This window comes from Sphaerodactylus townsendi, linkage group LG11, assembly GCF_021028975.2.
Source record: "Sphaerodactylus townsendi isolate TG3544 linkage group LG11, MPM_Stown_v2.3, whole genome shotgun sequence".
Lineage (NCBI taxonomy): Eukaryota > Metazoa > Chordata > Lepidosauria > Squamata > Sphaerodactylidae > Sphaerodactylus > Sphaerodactylus townsendi.
The window spans coordinates 44,833,755-44,856,990 of record NC_059435.1 but is presented as its reverse complement, the minus strand read 5'-3'; the positions used below and the strand labels follow the sequence as shown (position 1 = coordinate 44,856,990).

At 41.1% G+C, this 23,236-nt stretch overlaps 1 protein-coding gene across 1 annotated transcript; it reads left to right on the top strand.

Annotated features, from left to right (window-relative positions):
- The first annotated feature begins 5,140 nt into the window (after positions 1-5,140).
- TSPAN13 (tetraspanin 13) lies at positions 5,141-22,360 on the top strand. The gene is made up of 6 exons (XM_048511589.1): positions 5,141-5,374; positions 11,276-11,443; positions 16,244-16,324; positions 19,037-19,150; positions 19,481-19,594; positions 21,179-22,360. Exons 1-6 carry the CDS (start codon positions 5,312-5,314, stop codon positions 21,251-21,253), a joined length of 615 nt encoding a protein of 204 aa, XP_048367546.1. The 5' UTR covers positions 5,141-5,311; the 3' UTR covers positions 21,254-22,360.
- The last annotated feature ends 876 nt before the right edge of the window (positions 22,361-23,236 follow it).

The window sequence follows — 23,236 nt, the reverse complement described above, 5'->3', positions numbered from 1 at the left end:
TGTTGCAGTGGGGGTGCACCGACATTAGTGCACCTCCCGGGGCTGTTCACATGCCATTCTGTGAACAGCCCTGGTGACCCAGCAGCCCACAGGGCCACCTTCGCACAGGGCCTGCCACTTTTTTCCTGCTCTTACCTGCCCTCAGTTGCCGTCACTGTAGGCAACACCTCCAGGGACGAAGGCCAGGAGGCATGTCCCCTGGCCTCTCTACAGTGACAGCAGCCGAGAGGAGGTAAGAGCAGGAAAAAAGTGGCGTGGGGAAAACACCGCCTTCTACCCACTACCGTTTGCACAGCAGCAGGTGGAAGACGCTGCTTTAAAAAAACTCGCTCATTTGAAAGCAGCATTTTCACGCTGCTTGAGGGGGCTGAGCATGTGTTGCCACCCACCTGGCACTTTGAGCCAACTATGGGGAGGGTGGGAATGCTATAACACCATACAAAATTAGGCATGCATAATTATGCATAAAATCAGATTTTTGATATTTTTAGTGTTTTTATTTGTTGGCCAGCAGGGGGCACAGTTTTTAGGATAGCAGCACCAAAATTTAAGGTTATTGTCCGGTGACACTCCTGCTGATACCAGCCAAGTTTGCTGAAGTTTGGTTTAGGGGGTCCAAAGTTATGGACCTCCAAAGAAGGTGCCCTGTCCCTCATTGTTTCCAATGGGAGCTAACAGAAGATGGGGCTACCTTTTGAGGGTCCATAACTTTGGACCTCCTGAACCAAACTTCCCTAAAGTTAGATGGTATCATCAGGATAGTCTCCTGCTGATACTAGCCAGGTTTGGTGACGTTTGGTTTAGGGGGTCCAAAGTTATGGATCCCCAAAGAGGGTGCCCCATCTCCCATTGTTTCCAATGGAAGATAATAGTAGATGGGGCTATCCTTTTGAGGGTCCATAACTTTGGACCCCCTGAACCAAACTTCACCAAACCTGGGAGGTACCATCAGGAGAGTCTTCTAAAGATACCCTGAAATTTTGATGCTGCTATTCTAAAATATGCACCCCCTGCAGTCCAAAGACTGAAAAAACACCAAAAATACAAAAAACACCAACGAACATGGGGCGGGAAAGCTCTGATTTTGCACCGGGCTCCATTTCCCGTAGCTACGCCTTTGAGGTCTACTCAGAATCCCACTAAAGTCTACTTACTCTCAGGAAAGAACCCATACAATAGCACTATAAATATTGGTAAGTATAAAAACAATATGGTTAACACAAACATTAAATTAGTATTAGTTTAAAAAGTAACACGATGTAGAAGAAAAATCTTCAAAAATAAAAGTACAGCAATTGTGTTCTTTGTATCCAGTTCCCTTATTGCCACCTTTCTCTCTACAATATCTTTCAGCCTGTTTGTTTTAAACTGTCTGTACTAAACATGACTTCTACATGATGCCCGTCAAGTTAGGTGCCAGTTCGCTCTTCAAAAACAAATATTGCTACGTGTTATTTACCATTTAACCTAAGCAAACTGGCACATCATTGTACCTCGAGCTACTGAAGTTATATTGAGTGTTTGCAGGACTCAGCCCAGAGATCATAAATAAAGTTAAGCACTTTGTAAAACTGGAGCCTGAAGAATGTATTGTTGCAAATATGATCTGGACAGGACTAGATTTTCCTTTGCCTACTTTTACTGGTGGGACTGAATAGTACTTCTACAACTCTGAGTTATATTGTAGCTAATGGTGACCCAGCAACAGATTACACTTGGGGTTCAGGTTACTATGGGAACAACATCCCAGCTATGTAGCATTTTCAATTTCAAGTACGTAAAACAGAGTACACTCTGTCCAACTATATACAAATGTACACCAATCAAGCATCAGTTTCTTATCAGTTCATCAATGCACATGGGGCTGAGTCAGCCTTTTTCAAGATTTTGCCCATCAGGCTTTGACAGCTCCTGACAGAGTAGTGTGTTCAGTTCTGGTCGCCACATCTCAAAAAGGATATTGAAGAAACAGAAAAAGTGCAGAGAAGGGCAATGAGGATGATTGAGGGATTGGAGCACCTTCCTTATGAGGAGAGGCTGCAGCATTTGGGACTCTTTAGTTTGGAGAGAAGACGTCTGAGGGGGGATATGATTGAAGTCTATAAAATTATGCATGGGGTAGAAAATGTTGACAGAGAGAAATTTTTCTCTCTTTCTCACAATACTAAAACCAAGGGGCATACATTGAAAATGCTGGGGGGAAGAATTAGGACTAATAAAAGGAAACATTTCTTTACGTAACACATGATTGGTATTTGGAATATGCTGCCACAGGAGGTGGTGATGGTCACTAACCTGGATAGATTGAAAAGGGACTTGGACAGATTTATGGAGGAAAAGTCGATCTATGGCTACCAATCTTGATCCTCCTTGATCTGAGATTGCAAATGTCTTAGCAGAGCAGGTGCTCGGGAGCAGCAGCAGCAGCAGGCCATTGCTTTCACATCCTGCATGTGAGCTCCCAAAGGCATCTGGTGGGCCACTGCGAGTAGCAGAGTGCTGGACTAGATGGACTCTGGTCTGATCCAGCAGGCTCTTTGTTATGCTCTTAACAATTTGAAAAAAATTAAGACATGGCAAGAAATGAAAAACGAAGGAAAGAAAATACAATGGATTACTTGTTTTCAGATAGTATCAAGACTCAGAAGAGAACTAAAATACAATGGATTACTTATTTTCACATTGCATCAAGAAAACACAGAAGAGAATTGATAACCAGGAATACTAAGAAATGACAGAATTTGAAATAGAAATAACAACAAAAACAACATATGTTGGGAAGAATATATAAGATATTACTTAAATATGATACTGAAATGGAACAGGTGAAAGAATATATGATAAAACAGATGCACAAATTTAAGGAAAAACTATATTTTCAACAATGAGAACTCCTATGGACAAAATATAGAATTAATAGTTTATCAAACTCTCAGAGAAAATTGGTATAAAATGTTTTACAGATGATATATTACCCCAAGGATATCAGAACTATAAATAAAAACTATAAAGGAATTTGTTGGAAATGTGAAGAAGTAGTAGTTACATTTTATCACAAGTGGTGGTCATGTAAAAAAGTAAAAATGTTTGGAAGAAAATAAATGCAGAAATGCAAAGGATACTCATAATAAAATTTCAAATGGATGCAAAGACTATGCTACTAGGTATCTTTCCAAATAACTTACCAGGGAAATTACAAGAACTATTTCTGTATTTGTTAACTGCAGCTAGAGTAACACTCGCAACCAGATGGAAAACAGAAAATTGCGCTGAATGACAAAGTTGGGGGGAAAAAATGAGAGAATATGCTACAATGGCCAAGTTAACAAATTTGAAAGTAGAAGGGAGAAACAGGAGTTTGTTAAGAAATAGAGCCTATATTTCATGTATTGTGTTGAAATGGTTAAAAAATAAAGTTTAACTTGGATAAATTTTGCTTAAATAGAAGATTTATATTTTTGATGTTTTATAAAAAATTTTTAAAAAATTGATTTTTAAAAGAACGCTTTCTTCCAGCTCAGCTTAGTGTGAGAAATGATCCCTTACCCTGAGAAGACTGATGTGGACACCTGGACACACACCACAGTCTAGAGTACTACAGTGCATGCGTATATTGTTCTCCCTCAAAATCAATTCAGAAATTCCAGCGGGTGCTCAATACCACAGCTGGGCTATTATCAAGAGCAAGATGGAGCATGCATATTATTCCCATTGATTCTACAGTCACATTTTTGCCACCTTGGTGGGGTTTTCAAAGCAAGAGAGGTTCAGTGGTAGTTTGCTATTGCCTGCCTCCATGTCGCAACCCTCCAAATCCTTGCCAGGGTCAGCCCTGGTTAGCTTCTGAGATGTGATCAGGCTAGTAGCCTGAGCTATCCAGTTTGAGGTTACTGGCTGCCTTCTGGGTTCAATTTAAAGAACTGGCTATCAGTTGTAAAGTTCTTCATGGCCTTGGACCTTCATATTTGTGAGACTGTCTCTCCACTTGTGCTCTGCCACAATAACTTTACTCATCCAAGCAGGGTCTTCTGCAGGTGCCACAGTGCAAATGGGCAAAATCAACAATTGCCCACACACACGTCTTCTCTGTTCTGGCACCCACCTTGTGGAATGGCCTGTCTGCAAATGATGAAAACTGAATTATTCAAGAGGGCTCTTCTGTACAGGGCAACTCTGTACAAAAGTTATTTGAATAAATGATTGGAGCTCTAGCCTTTACTACTGTGTATAGTTTGTTGTGAGTTGGATTCTACTGTGTAATTTTGCGTCATTTAACATGCCATGTTAACATTTATGCTTTGATCCAGTTTTGTTTTTAGAGTTATGGTTGGTTCAACAACCCAAATCCTGTTTCACTGTTTAGTGAATGCCCCATGATGTTGACTGTATTGACTTACTGCATAATCTACCTGGAATCAAAGTGAGAAAGGCAGATAGTAAAGGACGTAAATAACTAAACGATGTCACCAAGTGAGGTCCCCTCATATCACCCAGGGGCACAGCTACTTAAACTGTTCCTGGGCGCAGTCCCCCACCCTACCAGGACAGGGGTGTAGTTGAAGCCTGACAAGTAGGGCTGCCCCCATTCGCAATCTCCACGTGGTGATTGTGGGTGGGGCAAGTACTACTCCCCAGTCTTCAACTGCGCCCCTGTCCCGTACTTCTCAGGAAATTCTGGAGCGGGTGTAGTTACCAGGCTGGGGGTTAGGGTGGCGCACCCCAAGGAAGTGGCGTCTTGGGCTTCAGCTTCTCGTGCACCCCCCCCCCCTCTTCTGCATATATGGGAGGGAGCCAAGGTTTGCCGAGTAACGGATCCATTTCAGGGAAGGCAGCCTCTAGTCTAGTTCCATAGAAGAAGACCTCAATGTGGTTACCAGATGCGGTTGGGGAGGCTAGGAGACCGCTTTCCTCGCTCCTCTGCAACCTCAGCTCCTCTAGCTTGAGAAAGGGTTGGTCCTGCGGGCCTCCAGACTGGCCTGCGCCTCGCCTTTCCCTTTCAAGGCAGAGTCCAGGCGACAACGTGGAGGCGCCAGACGCCCCTTCCGCCTGTTCAGCACCACTGGCCCCGCTCGGCCTATTTGCATATTTTTACCTTTGTCTCTCTAGAGCAGCCAATGAGCGGCCGCAGCTGAGCCTGGGCGGGTCTGCGTGAGATCCCTCGAGCCTGTGCACCAGATTGCCGGAGAAAAAGCGCGCCTGTCTCCACTGCGCCCCTTTCACCTGCTCTTGGCCGCCAGAGGCGCGGGGAGCCGAAGCCCGAGGGCGACTGGCTGTGCGGGCAGGAGGCGCTGCTGGAAACGAGCGGGACGCGATGGTGTGCGGCGGCTTCTCCTGCTCCAAGAATTGCCTGTGCGCCCTCAATCTGTTGTATACGGTGAGTAACCAACGCCCGGATGTCGGAGCGGGATTGTGCATCCTGGTCCCCCTCTCCCTTTACAAAAGCCGGCTTGGCTTTTGCCTCCCGTTGGTGGTATTTGGAGCGCGTAAAGGCAGGGCCGAGGCCTGGGGGCGTGCATTGTGGCTGGACTCCTGGACTGGCGGAGTGATCGGGTGGGCTGCGTCATCCCTCTCCTCCACCTGCTGTGCGGGGAAGGGGCTGAGTTGGTGCACCTGCAGGCTTCAGCGGGGAAGCAGGACGGGGTGGGGCAGGAAGCCTGAGAACCTGCTAGAAGGATCGGTGGGGTCCATGTTTCTGGCCGAACAGGCTGCGGGAGGGCAAGCGAGGTGCGCTTGGAGAGCTCCTGGAAAGACTTCGCCTTGGGAAGCGTTGGTCTCTTATGCTGGCCACCCTTTTTTCCTTCTCAACATGGCTGCTTGGGCCGTTACCATCCACGCGGCAGGTAGAAAGGCAGACAGGCTGGCTTTCCTGGGAGGCGCAACGATGAGGAAAGTTTCCCGTGTTGACTTTCTGCCTGTTGTAGGCACCCGCCTTTATTCCGAAAGGAAATATGACCAAACGTCCAGGTTGAAAATATTTACCTGAGAAAACTTCCTTAATCTTAATTATAAGTAAGGTTCTTTATCATGTGGCTGCTTTATCATGTCATGAAGCATGTGTTGAGTACCCTCAAGCCGTTTCCAACTTATAGGGATCCTATAAATTAATGTCTTCCAAAATGCCCCATCATCAAATCATGATAGGGTTTCTTAATTAAAAAAAAAATCAGAAGGATTAAATGAGCTGGTTCACCTTTGTTTTATCTTTTGCCTTTGCTCCAGGAGAAGAGTTATAATGGGGAAAGATAACAGATTGCATTCCATCCCTCAAAGAGGATTGTTAAGGAAGCTTCCCTGCTCTCATGCACACAAAACAGTTTGCTTGTTTGTTTTTACTGGTCAGGTGTAAATCTGTTAAGATACCTGTATTTCCCATTTAGACTGCATAGTGGCCAAAGGATTTGAAAAGTAATGGATATCCAAAGTTCAAGCAAGAAAGCTTGTATGCTGTCTACAGCATTTTTATTTTTAAATATTTGCTTGAAAGGTGAGAAAAAAATGAAATTGGCTGAGTCAGACATTAGCCTGTTGAGGTCAATAGCAGTGATTCTCAAGGGTCTCTCTCCTCAGGTTGTGAGGCCTTTTGCATCACCTGATACTTTTAAATGGCGATGCAAGGACTTGAACCTGGGACTTTCTGTATGCAAAGCAGATACTGCTACTGAGCCACACCTACAAGTGACGCCTTCTTGTATATTTCAAGTTCTGCTCTAGGGATGCTGTAATTTCCATATATATCTTTTGAGTCTGAAATGCTCTACAGATCCCATTCATGCATTCCCTTTGGTCACAGCTTTCTCCTGTTTCACAGGCTATCCTTGTTTATGCCTGGGATGTATATGCCTGGGATATACCTAATGGTGACTTCTTATATGATAGGGAACTTAAAAAAACACTATTTGCATTTGGTTCTGGTGGGTTTTTCGGGCTGGATGGCCGTGGTCTGGTGGATCTTGTTCCTAATATTTTGCCTGCATCTGTGGCTGGCATCTTCAGAGATGTATCACAGAGGGAAGTCACAGACTTCCTGTGATAATTTATCACAGACAGACTGTGATACATCTCTGAAGATGCCAGCCATAGATGCAGGCAAAACGTTAGGAACAAGATCCACCAGACCACAGCCACACAGCCCGGAAAACCCACCAGAACTAGTTGAATCCATCCGTGAAAGCCTTCGACAATACACTAATTGCATTATGCAACACTATAACTTCACCTGTTAACAGATATCCTATGTCAGTGATGGCGAACCTATGGCACGGGTGCCAGAGGTGGCACTCAGAGCCCTCTCTGTGGCCACGCACAAAGTTCATCAGGTGGGGGGGAAATTGGCCACCACCACCCCACATCTAGGCTGGCCTGGGCCGCTGGGCTCGATTATTAGCATTAAACCTAAGACCTGGTTTTGGGGAAGCAGCATAGGTAACCCTGTTAAGCGCTGTTAAACCCCACTGATTTTCATGCAAAGAACTAAAACACGATCCTTTACCTGGGAGTAAGCTCAGTTGCTGGCAATAGGCTTTCTTCTGAGCAAACCCTCCTAGGGTCACCCGTTCGAAGAGTTGCTTCAAAGCAAAGCCAACAACTACCACCAAGCTTACTCCCGAGTAACGCACGCCTCAGAGCCAACCATTTTTCCAAAACTAAAACCTCAGTATTCAGGTTAAATTGCCGTGTTGGCACTTTGCGATAAATAAGTGGGTTTTGGGTTGCAGTTTGGTCTCAAAAAGGTTCGCCATCACTGTCCTAGGTAGTTAAGCTTAACTTGGTTATGCTGTTTGAAAGGAAAATCTGATCAAGTTATCCTGTAATGTATGTTGTGATGCCTGAAGATAATATTACGTGTTTGGTCACAGGTATATGATTTTAACAGTCCTGTTATGTGACACCTTTACATGAGCTAGGAAGTTGCAGTGGAAAACATGTATTTATTCTCATCTGTAGAGTAATTATGCAAGGTATATGCTACACATGTCAGTTTGATCATGTGTCCTTGTTTTCTTGGGCTAGGGACACTGTAGTCACTGTCAATGAGATCAAATAAACTAATAACAAAGAGGTCTGAATAGTGCTGAAAACTGAAAAGCCTTCTAGGCATTTAGAGGTTCTTATTGAAGACCTTGGCCCCTTCCACACATGCAGAATAATGCACTTTCAATCCACGTTCACAATTGTTTTCAAGTGGATTTTACTATTCTGCACAGCTGAAAATGGATTGAAAGTTCATTATTCTGCATGTGCGGAAGGGGCCCTTGGCAGTTAAAATTTGACATTAACATTCTAAACAGTATTTTGATTTACTTACCTAATTTTTATTTCCTTCTTCTAAGGAGTGGCAATTAGTCATCAATCACAAGTAGAAACTTAGGCCTGAGATAACCCACTGACCAGTTTGTATAGGACACAATAGTTTGTTCTCCTTCAAGTAATTTCAGAGAGCAACTTTCAGATCATGTACTATGTCACTGTCACCTTTTAAAAAAGGCTGCTCTAAATATCTGCTTGGTTTGGGTTCCTGAGTTTTCAGCCTTATGTTGCCCAAACAGTGTGAGGGGTAGTCCTTATAGTACGGTGATAGTTCATCAAGGAGTGGGGGGTCTCTGAATTTCATCATCTTCTCCCAGTGAACTTATGCAGTACTGTAACATAATCGTGCAGGCTGCTGCTGTGCGCAGGTAGGTAAAACATGGACATCAATAATGGATAGAGCCAGTAGCTGAAACATAACTGGTTAGTACCTTTGTGTCTTTCTATAGCAAGCAACCTGCTTATCTGGATATTTAGAGAGTAGCAAACTGCAGAACTTGAAGCATACTACAGTAAAGGTATAAGCAACTCTGTTGCATATTAATTTTAACACTCCTCTTGTTGGGCTGCTCAATAAAATCAATTGAATAAATACACCTCAGGAAGGTCAGGTAGTCAGATGGGCTACACTACTTTATACTGAAGGTTGAGGAGCGTGTTTTGGTACATTCCCCCATGGTGAGGACTCCTGGCAGCTAAAAAGCTAGTACAAGAAGCCAAGGTGAGCTAGTACATGTTGTGTGAGTTTTTTTCTTGGTCTGAAGTGTTTTCTCTTTACTGAAGAATAGTCAAACGTAGAATCTACCTCCCTCAGAATCTACCATCTCATTTTTCTTTAGTTCTTCTGCATTTGAGATCCAGGTCTAAGTATATACCTTGACTCCTGTCAAACTGATACTATGATGTAATTAGAGGAATTGATTGCTTATACAAGGAAATTCTTTGCTTTATTTGACCATGTAATATAACCAATGACCAGTTGACAATATTTAACCAGTTAATACATCGGCAGTTCAATCACATTTAAGAATCTTGTAGGACTTGTGATTTACATTAGTGGCCTTCGCAATTTCCATGCACTGAAATTTGTTGTGGACTGGGATGGTCTCACCTCAGAATATTTTCAGAAGACACAGCCGAAGACTATGGCCAAAGAAGCCTATGACCATGCAGGCCCTGTCTGCAAGGATAAGGAGACCTGCTTTATCACTGTGACAGAAGATTTCCCAGCCTTTGAGCAGAGAATTTTCCTTGAGGTGATATTCCATGTTACCTGCATAGAAAGAGAAGCTCCTGTATAAAGGAGCCAATCCAGGCTTTCCTCGCTGCATTTTGTCCAATGTGTCATTATAATCCCTTAGGGCTTTGGGTTCCATTTAATTCACATTTGGTCTGACCTGGCTTATAATTTCTGAGTGGACAAATTGGTCTGCTCATTCACTAAATCTCAACTGCCCCTGACAGGCTCAGCTGGGCTGCCTAAAATCATAATGTCAACATATGGAATCTAGATGAAGATCTCTTCATAGACAGCTTGTTGCCTAAGGAAAGTTGAAACTGTAGATCTAGATTCCATATGCTTTTAAAGTGAGCCCACAGTAGTGGTATTTCTGTGTGGAATTAATTATTAATTTTACATTGCACCTTTCATCTTGGAAATTCAAGGTAATATATATATATAAGGTTCCTTGGAAGATTTTCTATCGAGTTATCAGCCAGTCCCAGACGTCCTTCTTATCAGTAGGGTTGCTGCCTCTGTATCTTCTGGTCCCATTTAAGTATGAACTAGAAGCATTAGGAAAATATTTCTGCTTTTGATAAACTTTTAAGAACAAAAAACTCTTCTACATGAGCTAATTACACTGATATTTACTGTAGATAACTTTGATTGCAGCACAATTTAGTGCAGCAACCAGGCCAGAGAGCTTCCACAAACTAAGGGGTTTTTCTTTTGTTTCTCACATCATTGTTGACCTGATATTTTCCCTTTCATTTGTAGTACAGATGTAGGTGATTTATTGTGCCTGGGAATCTGTCCTGGCTTTTAGATAAACACAGGAAAGTCCTGCCTTTCCTGAACTTTAAACATGATTTCCTAGCATCTTGCTGAGTCATATCTGCCCAGTCCAAAAACCATCTTAGAAAGCAAAGACTAAGTCAGTGTTTTCATACTTGTATTGAAGATCAAATTCATATGATAGGTGCATGGTGATAGTAAAGACTGCCTTCAAATCAGCAGTGTTTGACAAGCAGTTCTTATAAATGGGACATCTTTCTTGACGGGTTGCGTCTGTTCCATCATCAGACGAAGACAGTATATTGGAATGTCAGCAGCCATATGCTTCTGCTGGGTGAGAATTCTCAGGCTGTTTATGCCACTAAAGTTTCCTGCACAGATTTGTGGCTGTGAATTGAAAACACTAATTTACAGTCGCTCATGAGTGCCAGAACTACTAATCTTGACTTGCTAGCTCCTTCTTACTTAAATAAACCCAGATTATTCATGCATCCAGGCTACATGTAAGCCTTGAAAATAATTTGCACATACAGATAGTTACTGAGTTATTTGTAGCAAAAGGGGTGACCCAAAAAAGAACTATAACCCTTTTTCAGCTAACTGTTTACAGTTGCAGTTTTTAATTGCCCCTGCAGCCTGTTGAATAGTTATTTACTTGGAGTAGAAATTTCTAGTGCAAACCCATGTTAAATGAGAAAAACAATTACATAAGAGATTCTACTTTTTCATTTTTATTTATTTATTGATTTGGAACTTATATAAGTAGGATATATTTTCATGCAAATTTCCAAAAAGAAAGAATTGTTGCCCTGTGCATACTTAGAAGTAAATTTCATTGAGTTCTATGAAACTATTCTCAAACAAGAGTGTACAAAATCATAAGTATATACTTGTATTTTTTTAAAAAAATCCTGGTTTTGTCACTGACTTTCTTTTTTGTTTTCCTTCTAGCTAGTCAGCTTGTTGCTGATTGGAATTGCAGCATGGGGCATAGGTTTTGGCCTCATATCCAGTTTCCGGGTTGTCGGAGTAGCAATTGCAGTGGGGATATTTCTGTTCCTGATTGCTCTGGTGGGATTGATTGGAGCTGTGAAGCACCATCAGGTGTTGCTGTTCTTTGTATCCTTTCACTTGGGAATTTTGTCACCCACAACCCCCTGCCCTTATGTTGGGAACTACTTTAAATCCTCGTCTTATCTGTTCCCCTTCACCTGTCTCAGATGCTGTTGGTATTTGTTGAAACAAGCAAAGCTTGTTCCGGTGAGCTCATCTAAAGTACAAGGAACACATTAACCAGCTGGCCCTTGACCCAATTATGACATTGTGTGGTACAGCAAACATTTTTCCGTCTGTTACAGTCACAAGACTCTGGTGGTATAACTGGTTCCCTTGACATTGTATTCCGTTCAAGACGGACCTGCATGATTCTCAAGAAATCTAAGACTGGATTTATAAGGCTTCTAAACACATTGTTTCTTTAAGAACGACTTGAGATGTTCATATTGTTACCTTAAGAAGGACTTGCAATATTGATATTCTTTTGAACCTTTATAGTAATAGAATTGTTGTATAATTGCACTTCAATATATCACGGTAGTTTGTTTCACATGATATATTATAAATAGCGGTTGGTGCAACGTGATTCTTTGTGGTGATTATAGACAGATGTTGCATCGGTTGAATTTCTTCTCCCTTGAAATTGTAACAAATCATGGATATGGAGTGCAGGGGAGTGACTTTATTCTTTAGCTTCTCAGAAATCGTCTGCATAGTTTTTTAATTGGTATTAATATTGAATTTTTAAATCTGATTTAGTTTCAACAAAGTTCTTACATCTCAATCCAGTCTGAAACCTCATCTGGAGACGGCGCCAGTGGATTTTCTCTCCCTGAGGCACTTAGCTCATCAGAGGGGCAAACCAACTGGCGCCCAGCTGCTGTGGTGCCCTGGGACACCCAGCTGTGATGCCTAGCTCCATGTTGGCACTCCCGGACTGCATTGGCATGGCGGGGGCATTCCTGGTGGTGGGGCCGACCTTAATTGGCTTCCGGGTTGTGTAGAGCTGAATATAGGTCAGTGCCAGATGGGAAATGTAGGCCCCATTTCATACTGAACTTTTGTAATTTTGTAATTCTACATACATATGATTTATATATGGATATATGTGGTGTATGCTATACTCACAAGTAATAGAATAAAAGAAATAGAACTGTAGCTGCTACGGAGCTGCTTGAAAATCATGACCTAGGAGGCTCTGGTATAACAACATCAAACATCATGTCAATTTTGTTTGTACCTTCTTGTTTTCCATGAATTGTCACTTAAATTTAGCTAAAGGATGCCCCTTAACTCTCTTGGAGTAGGCCTCCTCAGAATCACAGACCCATGCCAACTGGCCCCACTGATACCCCCCACCTCCCATTCTCGCCTGTTCAGTTTGCACTGCCCCTTTAGATTCCTTGTGCTGGCAGATGTGCCATGAAAATATCAGATATGCCATGAAAATTGGAGATACATCACGAAATCTCTGCTTTCCACCATTGGAGGATTCTTAAGGTTTCGGGCAGTGCTGTCTTCATTTGCCCAACAGCTCTGGATTGAGCAGTTAGTCCAGCCTTTTTTTTTTTTGCGACTTCATATGTGGGAGAGATTTTACTGTGAAGTAACTAATGAACAGTGCAATCCAATGCACAGCTATTTCAGCATAAATTCATAGAAATTAGGGGTTGCAGTGCTAGGCTAGCAGATGTCATCTCTTAGAACTGACTCTATGGAAATAGTTAGGTCAGAGTGTGCGCAAAGGATGTCTTTACAGGCTGCATTTATGAAGACTCATGAAAATTTAATTTTAAGGAGTATTTAGTGGCAGCTAAACTGTTTCAGCAGATGGTGGTGCTTTTAACCTGTATGCTGTTGCTGTGTTAGCTACTTTGAGTCTAAGGAGATGAGGAGAGACACCAATATGTTAGACAAATATGATGGAAATATGTATTGTTGAAGACTTTCATGGCCAGAATCACTGGGGTGTTGTATGGTTTCCGGGCTGTTCTAATAGCATTGATGTTTTGCCTGCATCTGTGGCTGGCAACTTCAGAGGATCATAATGGAAATATTTAGTGAACTAAATGTTATCCAATTGGGCAATGGAGCATTTTATTTATTCTCTTAATTTAGGTGATTTGCATCCTACCTTAATGTTGTTAGAGCACACAAGTTTTAAAAGCCAGGATAACTAAATATAATAAATGCAAACATGCACATTGGAATCTAATGTTTCCTCATTGTGAATGATGTTGTTCACACCTCCTTTGATGTTCTGCTGAATGATCCATTCTGCTGGCATTTTCAGCAGGTATCAACTGCCTGGAAACCCAAATGGCTGCTTCAGTCTCAAATACATGTGCCGTTTGGGGTGGAGTTTTGCTACAGACATTTTAGCTGGGTGAAGCCAGGAAGAAAATGGTTGCAAGAAATTGTAAAACAGAGTAATCTGGCATTTTCTTCCAGGTCAATGGAGAACAATGTGGGCCATTGCTAGGGCAGCTCAACATTATTTCCCCTGTTCCACCACTCCCCAATAACTCTGGGCAACTTTTCAAGAAAATGTTTTCTTGGGGGGGGGGAGGGTTAGTTTTAGCTAGCTCTGAGTAAAAGTTAGCTGTGCTATTATAAGAAACTAAATAGACTTCAGCTTGAGAAGGGGTAGTGGTAGTTATGCCCCTCTCTGTTTTTTTTCACCCATAGGCATTACCCTTGATATAACTGTAAAACTAATCTGAAGTGTTGTTATTCTAAAAATGAAACCTTCATCTGATTGTAAATATTACAATAATACCAGCCAGAACAAGTCTTTATGTAGAAAACCATAGTTTAAGTCTAGTCTTACTAATTATCAATGTAAATTGATTTAAATCAAATCCACCCTGAACTGAAGAGTTAGGCATATATTTATTAACTCTTTAAAATATTTTAAAAATAAGTTGTAAGGATTTGGGATTGAACTAATACAGTGAACATTCTGGAACAGTGAAAATGAAGATTTAATCCTTCCCCACCACAATCTTAGATTTGCTCAGATTACCTTCTCTATTAAGTCACTGAAAGCAGGTAATGTTTATACAGCAAATGCTGGAAGCTTATTAATATTGTCTGGCAAGGCTCTGCTTGATCATGTTTCTCATGGCTCCCATCCTTTAGATCTTGGTATTTTCCTGTATTGAAATAGGAGCTCTCTGAAGCAGGTAAGTTGTTCTCTGAAGTGTAGAACTCAACTAGAACTTGAATGAGGTCTCCTGATGTGCTAACCGCCTCAGACATGACTTCCAAATGATGGTGCTTTACTGTGATTTCATAAATAGACTCTCCAGGGACCTTAAATAGGTTCCCTGTGTGCTGCAGAAGAGAAGCAAAAAAGCAGCCCAGAACACTGTTTCTTCTGCAGCCTGTATTGTATATGGAATGTTTTCTGTGAGACTGTACCTGTACCATTCAGCCAGAAACAAGACCCTTCTGCTGAAGTAAAGATGTTGGCAACAAATATCTCCCTATTTTTGAAAGCTAGTTCCATTTTGTTGGGGGCTATGAGAAGCGCGTCCAGGAATGGAAGCTTAAGAATCTCACGTCAACTTCAGTAATATGAGAAAACAGTCAGGCAAAGGATTCTAACTGAGAAATAAGCATGAAAAGAACTAAAGCATTGAGCTCTAAATAAGGGTAAGTTGGCAGACTTGATCATGCTGCTTAGCATTAAAATTTGCATAACCCCTGATCACCACTAAGGACTGAACATTAAGAAATGGTGTTCAACAATGTATTTGAGGTCAGTGAAAGAGTTTCAGCTGAAGACACAATTAATTTTGCTTTTGCAGTTACAAGCTTAGACTACACCTTTTGTCTATCTGAAAAATCTATCTGAAAAATCTATCACAATGTCATACATACGAAATTCTACAAGCAAACCAGAGCAATTATATTGCCATCATTTAAACTAGGTGTTTGTGAAGTCATCTGAGGAGTGAGGCAGAGGCGTAGCTGGGCCAAACTGTGCTCGGTGCACAGTCTATATTTTCCGCCCACCCACAAAAATTCACCCCAGGCATTTTTTAGCCTGTACTGTGAACAGGCCCTCCCCCTTCCCCCACGGCACCCCCACTTCCCATGCTTACCTTAGTTCCTTTCCTTTTCCTAGAACTTTTTCAGGCTGAAAAAAAGGCCTATTCGCAGTTCAGGCTTAAAAACGGCCTGATGGGAACTATGCTTCCCAAGAGACTTGTGAGCCCCAAGGTCTCCTGGGAACTGTAGTTCCTCAGGCTGTTTTTAGCCTGCACTGTGAACAGGTTTTTTTTTCAGCTTGAAAAAGTTTTAGGAAAAGGAAAGGAACTAAGGTAAGTGTGGGAAGTGGGGGTGCCGGATGAAGGGGGGATTCTGGCTCTATTCACAGTACAGCTAAAAAAAATGCCTGGGGTGAATCAGCCCTTTTGCGCCCAAGCAGGCGTCTTGCTTTGCCCTGTGCAAAGCCGTCCTGGGTCCGTCCCCTTGTAGCTCTGCCACGAGTGAATTGCAACATCCAAATGACATCTCAATCTATTAATGAAATGGGGCACAGCCTGTCAGAGAGCACTTTTGTGTAATGTGAATATTGAGCAAGAATATTGAGATAGGAACACTTCCCTGTGGGTAATAGTCCACAGATTTCTTCCTCTGCCTGCTACCATTAAAGGCATTTTAAAATTGTGCATTTTAAAATAGCTACCTCACCTGGACCTATTCAGTAGATACATGTCTAATTGGAACGAAATCCAAACCAGGATTTGTGGCAAGAATTCTAATTTTTTCCTGTGAATTGGTTTACTTTGGTTTTGTGATATGCATCTTGCTTGTGAAAGTGCAATGTTGATTTCCTTAACAGAGTGATTTCAGTACATGATTATTCTCTTGTTAGTGTTTATTATACAGTTCTCTGTCTCCTGTGCTTGTTTAACATTGAACAAAGACCAGCAGGTAAGAAATGTCTTATAACTTTTTGTCTAAAAGCACCAGTGGTCTCCTTATGGTTAATGTGTCCAGTGCAGGGACATGGATATGTTTGCATAAGTCAGCAAAAAGTGAATTTCATTGGCGCTGGCCAAACCATAGCTCAGAAGCTGTGCGCTGTTCTTCTACACTTAAATTGTTACTGGCAAGCTTACACACCCTACAGCTTATGTGCAACATACCCTTATCACAATACAACAACCTTTATTAGGCATATTTCATACCCTTATCCTAAGACCAGGCTTGGCCGTATCTGATACAGCCATTGCACCCCACCTACTACTGGACATTTGAGTGGAGACAGCCTTCAAGGCTAGGGAATACTTTGTGGTTTCTTCTTCATTCCCCCTTGTTCAGAAGGATAGGGTAACTTAGGAAGGGGCAGGGTTCTTTCTCTTCCAGGTTCGATAGAATCCTGATTAAACTCACGAGAACAAGCTGAGAAGGAGAGAGGAGAGCCCTAAGCAAACAGCGAGGGGTTGTACAGCTTCGTTGGGGATTCACCTCCTTTCATGGCAAATCTGGATTTAATTTTTAATTCTTGACATCCAAGTTAAAAACAGAGCAGCAATTCCTTCAAACGTTTGGCTTTATATTTGAAAAGTGCTTTGTTTACCTTTAATTTAATTGAATGAGCATTCCCACTTAACGCTGTGAAGAGTTAGACTTTCAAACAAGTAATTATGAAACTGGTGTGTTCATTTCTGGCATATATAAATGACCTCAGTAGCCCCAAAGTGGAGTAACTTACTGGCAGCCCCTGAAAAGCTCTTGGTGTTCAAGTACCTCTGCTGCTTTCTCAAGTACTAGCTGCATCAAACTGAGCAAACACTTTTTTAGTTGTAGCTATTCATAAGACAGCAGCAAGAAGAGTATTTTCACCTCTTCTGAATAGACAGTCTAACAGCAGTCATAAATTTATAATGTTGACATCAAACACAGAACATCGACTGCAGCAGAGTTCCCCAACGTGACACCCATAGATACTGTATAACAGGGCTGCCAGGCACCCCCTGTCAACCAGTGGAGGGTGGGAAGAAATTACTGGGAGCAAAGAGAGACCTAAACTGGCATTGCTGGTGAAGCTGCAACACAACCTCTGGTGTAAACTGAAAGTGATGCTGTAATATCAAAAGCCGGGGGGGGGGGGGGGGCCACTGGTAAAATTCTATTGTAGAAGTCATTTTTCCATAGATTATTTGCCCAATTACCAGAGCATCCTTTTGTTGCCAATGATGTAATGACATCACGTTCGGTTCACACTGAAAGTGACATCACTATGTTGCCAGCAACCCAGTCTCAGGTCTTCTTTTGCCACTGGTAAGTCTCTTGCCAGCCAACTTATCAATGCCAGGGGGAGCAGAGGATCCCCTACTCTCGGTGGGGGCCTGGCAACCCTTTTGTGGAACTTACCAGCAATTGTCCTGGCACCTGCTGAGCTTTTTGGAAAGTAGGAGGGGCCATTACAAGGCAGGGCTTGTTATTGGTTGCTCTTATCCAAATGAAAGGGTTTTCTTTGTCTGCAACAGCAGCTGCAGTTACTGAAGAATCATTGGGGTTTGAAAGCAGCCAGGCTTGTAGTCTCTTCTTTAGGCATTCCTGCTATTTATTTCCCATTCGCTTTCTCTGTTCCTTCCCAAGAGCTTCCTTTGTTAAATTTGATTTCCTTTCTGCTATTCTTTTGCAAAATGAGAAAGGGGGGGGGGTATTGTTCTTTGCTCCGCAGTTTGGTGGAGGAGCTCACCACCTCTCTTCAAAATTGCAATGGTTCCCACAGGCTTAAAAAGGTCAGGGACCCCTGAACTAAATCAACTTGCAGCTAATTCTCAAGAATGTTTAATGACTTAGCATATCCTTGCCTTAATATTTTAGATTTCTTTCCTTCTAGTTTCCCATCCGAGCATAGTTTGTCAATATGTAAATGGTAAGCCGCCCAAGGACTGACTGTGAAGATATGAGAATTCTCTAGCCTAATACTTTTACAGTACTTTTATGTGGTGTTGCTTCATATAAACTTACTTCACTGGCAGTAGAAAGCTCTCTGAAAATATCAACCTGTGTATGTCGCAGCAGCAACAAAGAAAAAACACAATGCAGGGAATCATTTGATGGATTGGGAATTAAGTTTAGGTTTCACAATGGTGTTAACATACATTCATGATATGTTTGAAGTAGAAAAGTTTTCTCATTCCACTTGAAAAATAAATGATGAAAAAACAGGAAGATATACAAGGCCCTGTAGAAGGCAATCGTCTTCCTTATGAAAAAGTCTCTTGATGACGGGTTTGTACAGCTAAGTGAAGGGAATTGAGCAGTTCTGCCATTCATTAAGCTACCAGAAATCTTTGTGTTTCTTTTGCATGGGCAGTTCAGAGTAAATAACCCAGGCTTTGCAAATATGTGCATACAAGTCAGGGTGCAAGCGTACCAAGGCATGTGTATCATCACCTCAAGTGATGTAGCCAATTTACCTTAAATGAGCATTAGAGGTTTTTTCCCACACGTGCTATCAAGAAAAAAAAAGCAGGGGATATCTTCACACAAAGTTACAATTCTGTTATAATAAGAACTCCTTTGAGTGCCACCCTTTTAAAATGGGAATCATCTTGCATTCAAGATCCTTTTTCTTTTGGGCAAATGGAAACATTACTAAATCAAGCAATTTTCTTGGTCTTCTAGAGCCAGCTTCTGGAAGTTGGGTGGAACAACACAAACAGTGCAAAGCAGGATATTGAGAGGAATCTAAATTGTTGTGGGTTCCGAAATGTCAATAAAGACGAAGTTTGCTCTGCTGTAAGTAGATACTTTTTTATGCTCCAGATCCTGGTTTAAAAGAACTAGGCAGTGAACTGGTATATCTTTGTAATTACATATTCCTGAATAATAAAAAAAGAAATCACAAAATACTTTGTGTGTTGGATTGCTCTGCATGCATGGAGTTGGCTTTATACTTTTATAACGCAACATAGATGCAACTGTGACTGAATTTTTGGAGTAGGCCTCAGTTTACAGTGGCACCCCGGTATATGGAGAATGAATCATGGAACGCTAAGGTCAGATTTATAGACTTTCTACTTAAACACATTGGAAGCAGATCATGAGTTGAACTTTGCTTTATTGTAGGCTTGTTCTGATGACATATCACATTGTTCACTTTGTGCACCGATAATAGAAGAGTATTCTGGGATGGTCCTGAGATTTGTAGGAGGTATTGGGCTCTTCTTTAGTTTCACTGAGGTAAGTGGGAAAATGTCTTCAAGGTTGAACAAATTGCTTCTCCCAAAAAAGTCCTCAATGCACAATGCCTGCCATAAGCAGAGGAGTATCTAGGTAAAATGGAGCCTGGGGCAAAATCTGGGGAAAATGGAAAATGGGGCAAAAAAAGGCAGCGACCTCCAGAAATTCTCTGGCTGCCTGAAAGCCCTCCATAGGGCTAATTGGACCACCATTTTAAAGTATGTCTAAGGTCTGCACTGGGGGAATTCTCAGCTCCAAAGCCATTGGCAACTGACTAAAGTCAGCCCCTCCCTTGAGAACCCCAGCTCACCCCCTACTCCTTGGATCTATAACTTTAGCTGACCCAGCTCTGCAGGGTGCAGGCTCTTCTGGTTTAGGCACTGCAGAGCTCAGTGACATTTGCCCACCTCTCAGTTTGCCCTCCTCACTGGTGTAGAAGTTTGCCTTCGCCAGTTCCAAGAGTCCATTCACACACACACCCCCCACCCACCCTGGGTTGGGCTGCCCAAAATAGAATAACTTCTTTGGATTTCTAATTAGGTAGTAGGAAAATTCTTTGAACAGAATATTTAGGCATTGAGACTGCTGGGTGACCTTGGCCAGTCAAACATTCTCAGCCTTGATCCTGGCTAGCATTTGAATGCGAGACCTCCAAGGAATAGCAGAATTGTTAGGTGGAGGCAGGCAATTGCAAATCACCTCTGAGTCTCTTTGCTTTGAAGACTCTACAGGGTCTCCATAAGTCAGCTATGACTTGACGGCAAAAAGAGAGAGAGAGAGCAAAATAAGACTCCTTCCAGATTAGACCTGTGATTCAGTATGCAGTTTCATGTATTAGCCAACCAGTTGCCCTGAAGACCAGGAAACTGCATTAGAGATCAAGGCCCAGAGACCTGATGTTGCCTCATATTAATGATAGAGGTTTACTGCCTCTAAATTAGACACTGATCAACCTGTCTTCCATTAGTCACTGATCGACCTGTCTTCCATGATAGGACATATAATGAGCAAGATGTGTTGTATCTTCTAAAGGCTGTTCTATTCTGGTGATGTATTACATGGCAAAAGAAGAACATTTTAAAAAACATTTGACCGAATAGTGGGTAGAAGACAACTATGTATGGACTTATTTTCTAATATTTGGACATAATTTTTAGAATCTATTCTTAGAATTATTAAAATAGTTATCACCATTCATTATATATTTACTATTCTACCACCATTTGTTTTTTATTTTTATAACATTACTGTTACTATCATTTATTGTTACCAATTTTTTATATATTGGTATATATTGGTAACAATATATTAGTATATATTGTTAACAATAAATGATAGTAACAGTAATGTTATAAATGTTATATATATATATATATATATATATATATATATATATATATATATATATATATATATATATATATATATATATATATATATATATATATATTCTTTTATGTGATGAAATTGAGTTATTTTTCAATTTTCAGTGATTTCTTTTAATTAAAATGTTTTTAAAGGTACAATGTTTTTTTATGTATTTTACTGTATGGTTTTCTCTTTTTTTTTCCTTCCCCATTTCAGATCTTGGGGGTCTGGCTGACCTACAGATATAGGAATCAAAAGGATCCTCGTGCAAATCCTAGTGCATTTCTTTGACTTCAGAACCTTCTGGCAGGACTAAATGTCTCTTTTCCTGCATTTTTAAAAAATGAATTATCGAGTGGCTGCTGTTCACATTTCAAGTGCTTTGTGCACTTGAAATAATGACTGTTCACCTAGAAATGCCTCCTATTTTAGTTCTGGTTTTTGATGTTTTCTTCCCCTTAGATTGGCTGGTTTGAAATTCTTGTGCCAGTCATATAACTAAACAGAATTTGGTACTCTAAGAAAATGGAAGAGAGTTGAATAGAACTATTGCAGTCTTATTGTAGTACTTGCGCTGTTTTGACTGTTGGGTGCTGTTGCTCTTGGTGATAAAAGATAAAAAAATCCATTTGATGTATTTCATCCATCAGAAAGATTCCCATCCACACTGTTGCTTTGAATGCGTGGTATTTTGTGATTCAGTTGAAATCTATGGTGAAAGTTATGTTGCTTTTGCTTTCTGCTTCAGGGAAAACCATTGTGTAAATCATTTCACTTACAGAAATTTAACTTCCAGCTGTTTTTATGTGGACACAAGTATGTGGAAATATATTTAAGCAGAGGTTGGTCAGAATTTCCATGTAATCCTAGTAATTTCATTTCACAATTCTGTTGGTAATTCCATTCATGAACTTCTGTTCACAAGCATATTTGTTCACTGTAGTGTTGGAGTTAGCGCTGTATACACATGGACCCAGTGGACTACAGAGAATGCACAGTAGATTTGATATTGAATTAACCTGGATGGTATGTTTAACTGAACAATGGAGATAAACAGAAATAAGAATTTTCATTGTATGCCCAATGTTTTTGTTTGAATGAACTATGTAATTAGAATGTTATAAGGGAGAATGATTTTCAGCTTACTTGTTACTGTAAGAAACTGGTCGTGGTGCCCAGAGGGGTCTTGTATCTATTTTTGCAGTTTGATTTAATTTATTAGTGTAGTGTAGTGAACTATGATACTGACGTTTGTCTTAAGATTTAAACAAATTGTATTAATTCAAGGGTATCTTAATATTTTGGTTATATCTGTGGATTATAATATTGTAAAGTGATCTTTGTAGTGCTTTGATAGTATACTTCAAACACAAAAATAAAAACTTTTGATGAAATGTGTTTAATACTTTGACAGAAATCTTTATGTGGCAGTACATGGATGGATATCTGGACAAGAAGGCCTTTCAAAGCCTTTTCAAGAAGGTGGTCTGAAACTGTTTTTCAGGGTTGTCTAAAGAATTTGAATGAATGATTATTCCTTTATAAAAGAGAATTGCATGTATTAGCATCATAACTACCAAGCAGGAGAAAAATATAAACAAAAATAAAGTGCAGGTTGACAGGCAGGAACAGCTGTGACATTCTTACAGGGACAAGACCCCTGGAAATTTTCATGACAAGATCTTGCACAATATATAGCAAGAGTTAAATGAGCTGGATTACCCACAGGCCAGTGGTGGTCATGGGTAGGGACTCACATCTACAGTCAATGAGAGAGTAACTTTCCTGCTGGTGAGCAAAGAATACAAGGGATCATGGGACCTTCATGCCCAAAAGCTATCTGTGGTGTAGTAAGGTGTAACAGTGGGTGAAACTGAGCAGAAAAGCTGGCTGGATCCAACACACAGTTCTTTTCTTATGACATATCCTAGTTTAAAATGCAGCTCACTATAGATCTGGGAATATTATTGGAAGAAAAGAAGCAATGGAACAATACATTGCCAGGACACAAAAGCAACACAACAGTTCATTATCAAGATAAAAATGAAGCACAGATTAAGAACAAACCAAATCTGTCAAAACATTTCACTCTCATCCAAATGCCCTCTGAAATAAACCATTTTTAACGACTCAAGCGTTCACTAAGGAAAGATGCCTTCCTGTAAGGGTCTGTTACTCCAGTCATCAACAAGACTCAGAAAGGTTTTGAGAGCTTTATTGGAACTGTGTCATCCCAGGGTCAGGTAGCCGAAACTGGGGGGTTTGGTTCCCTGA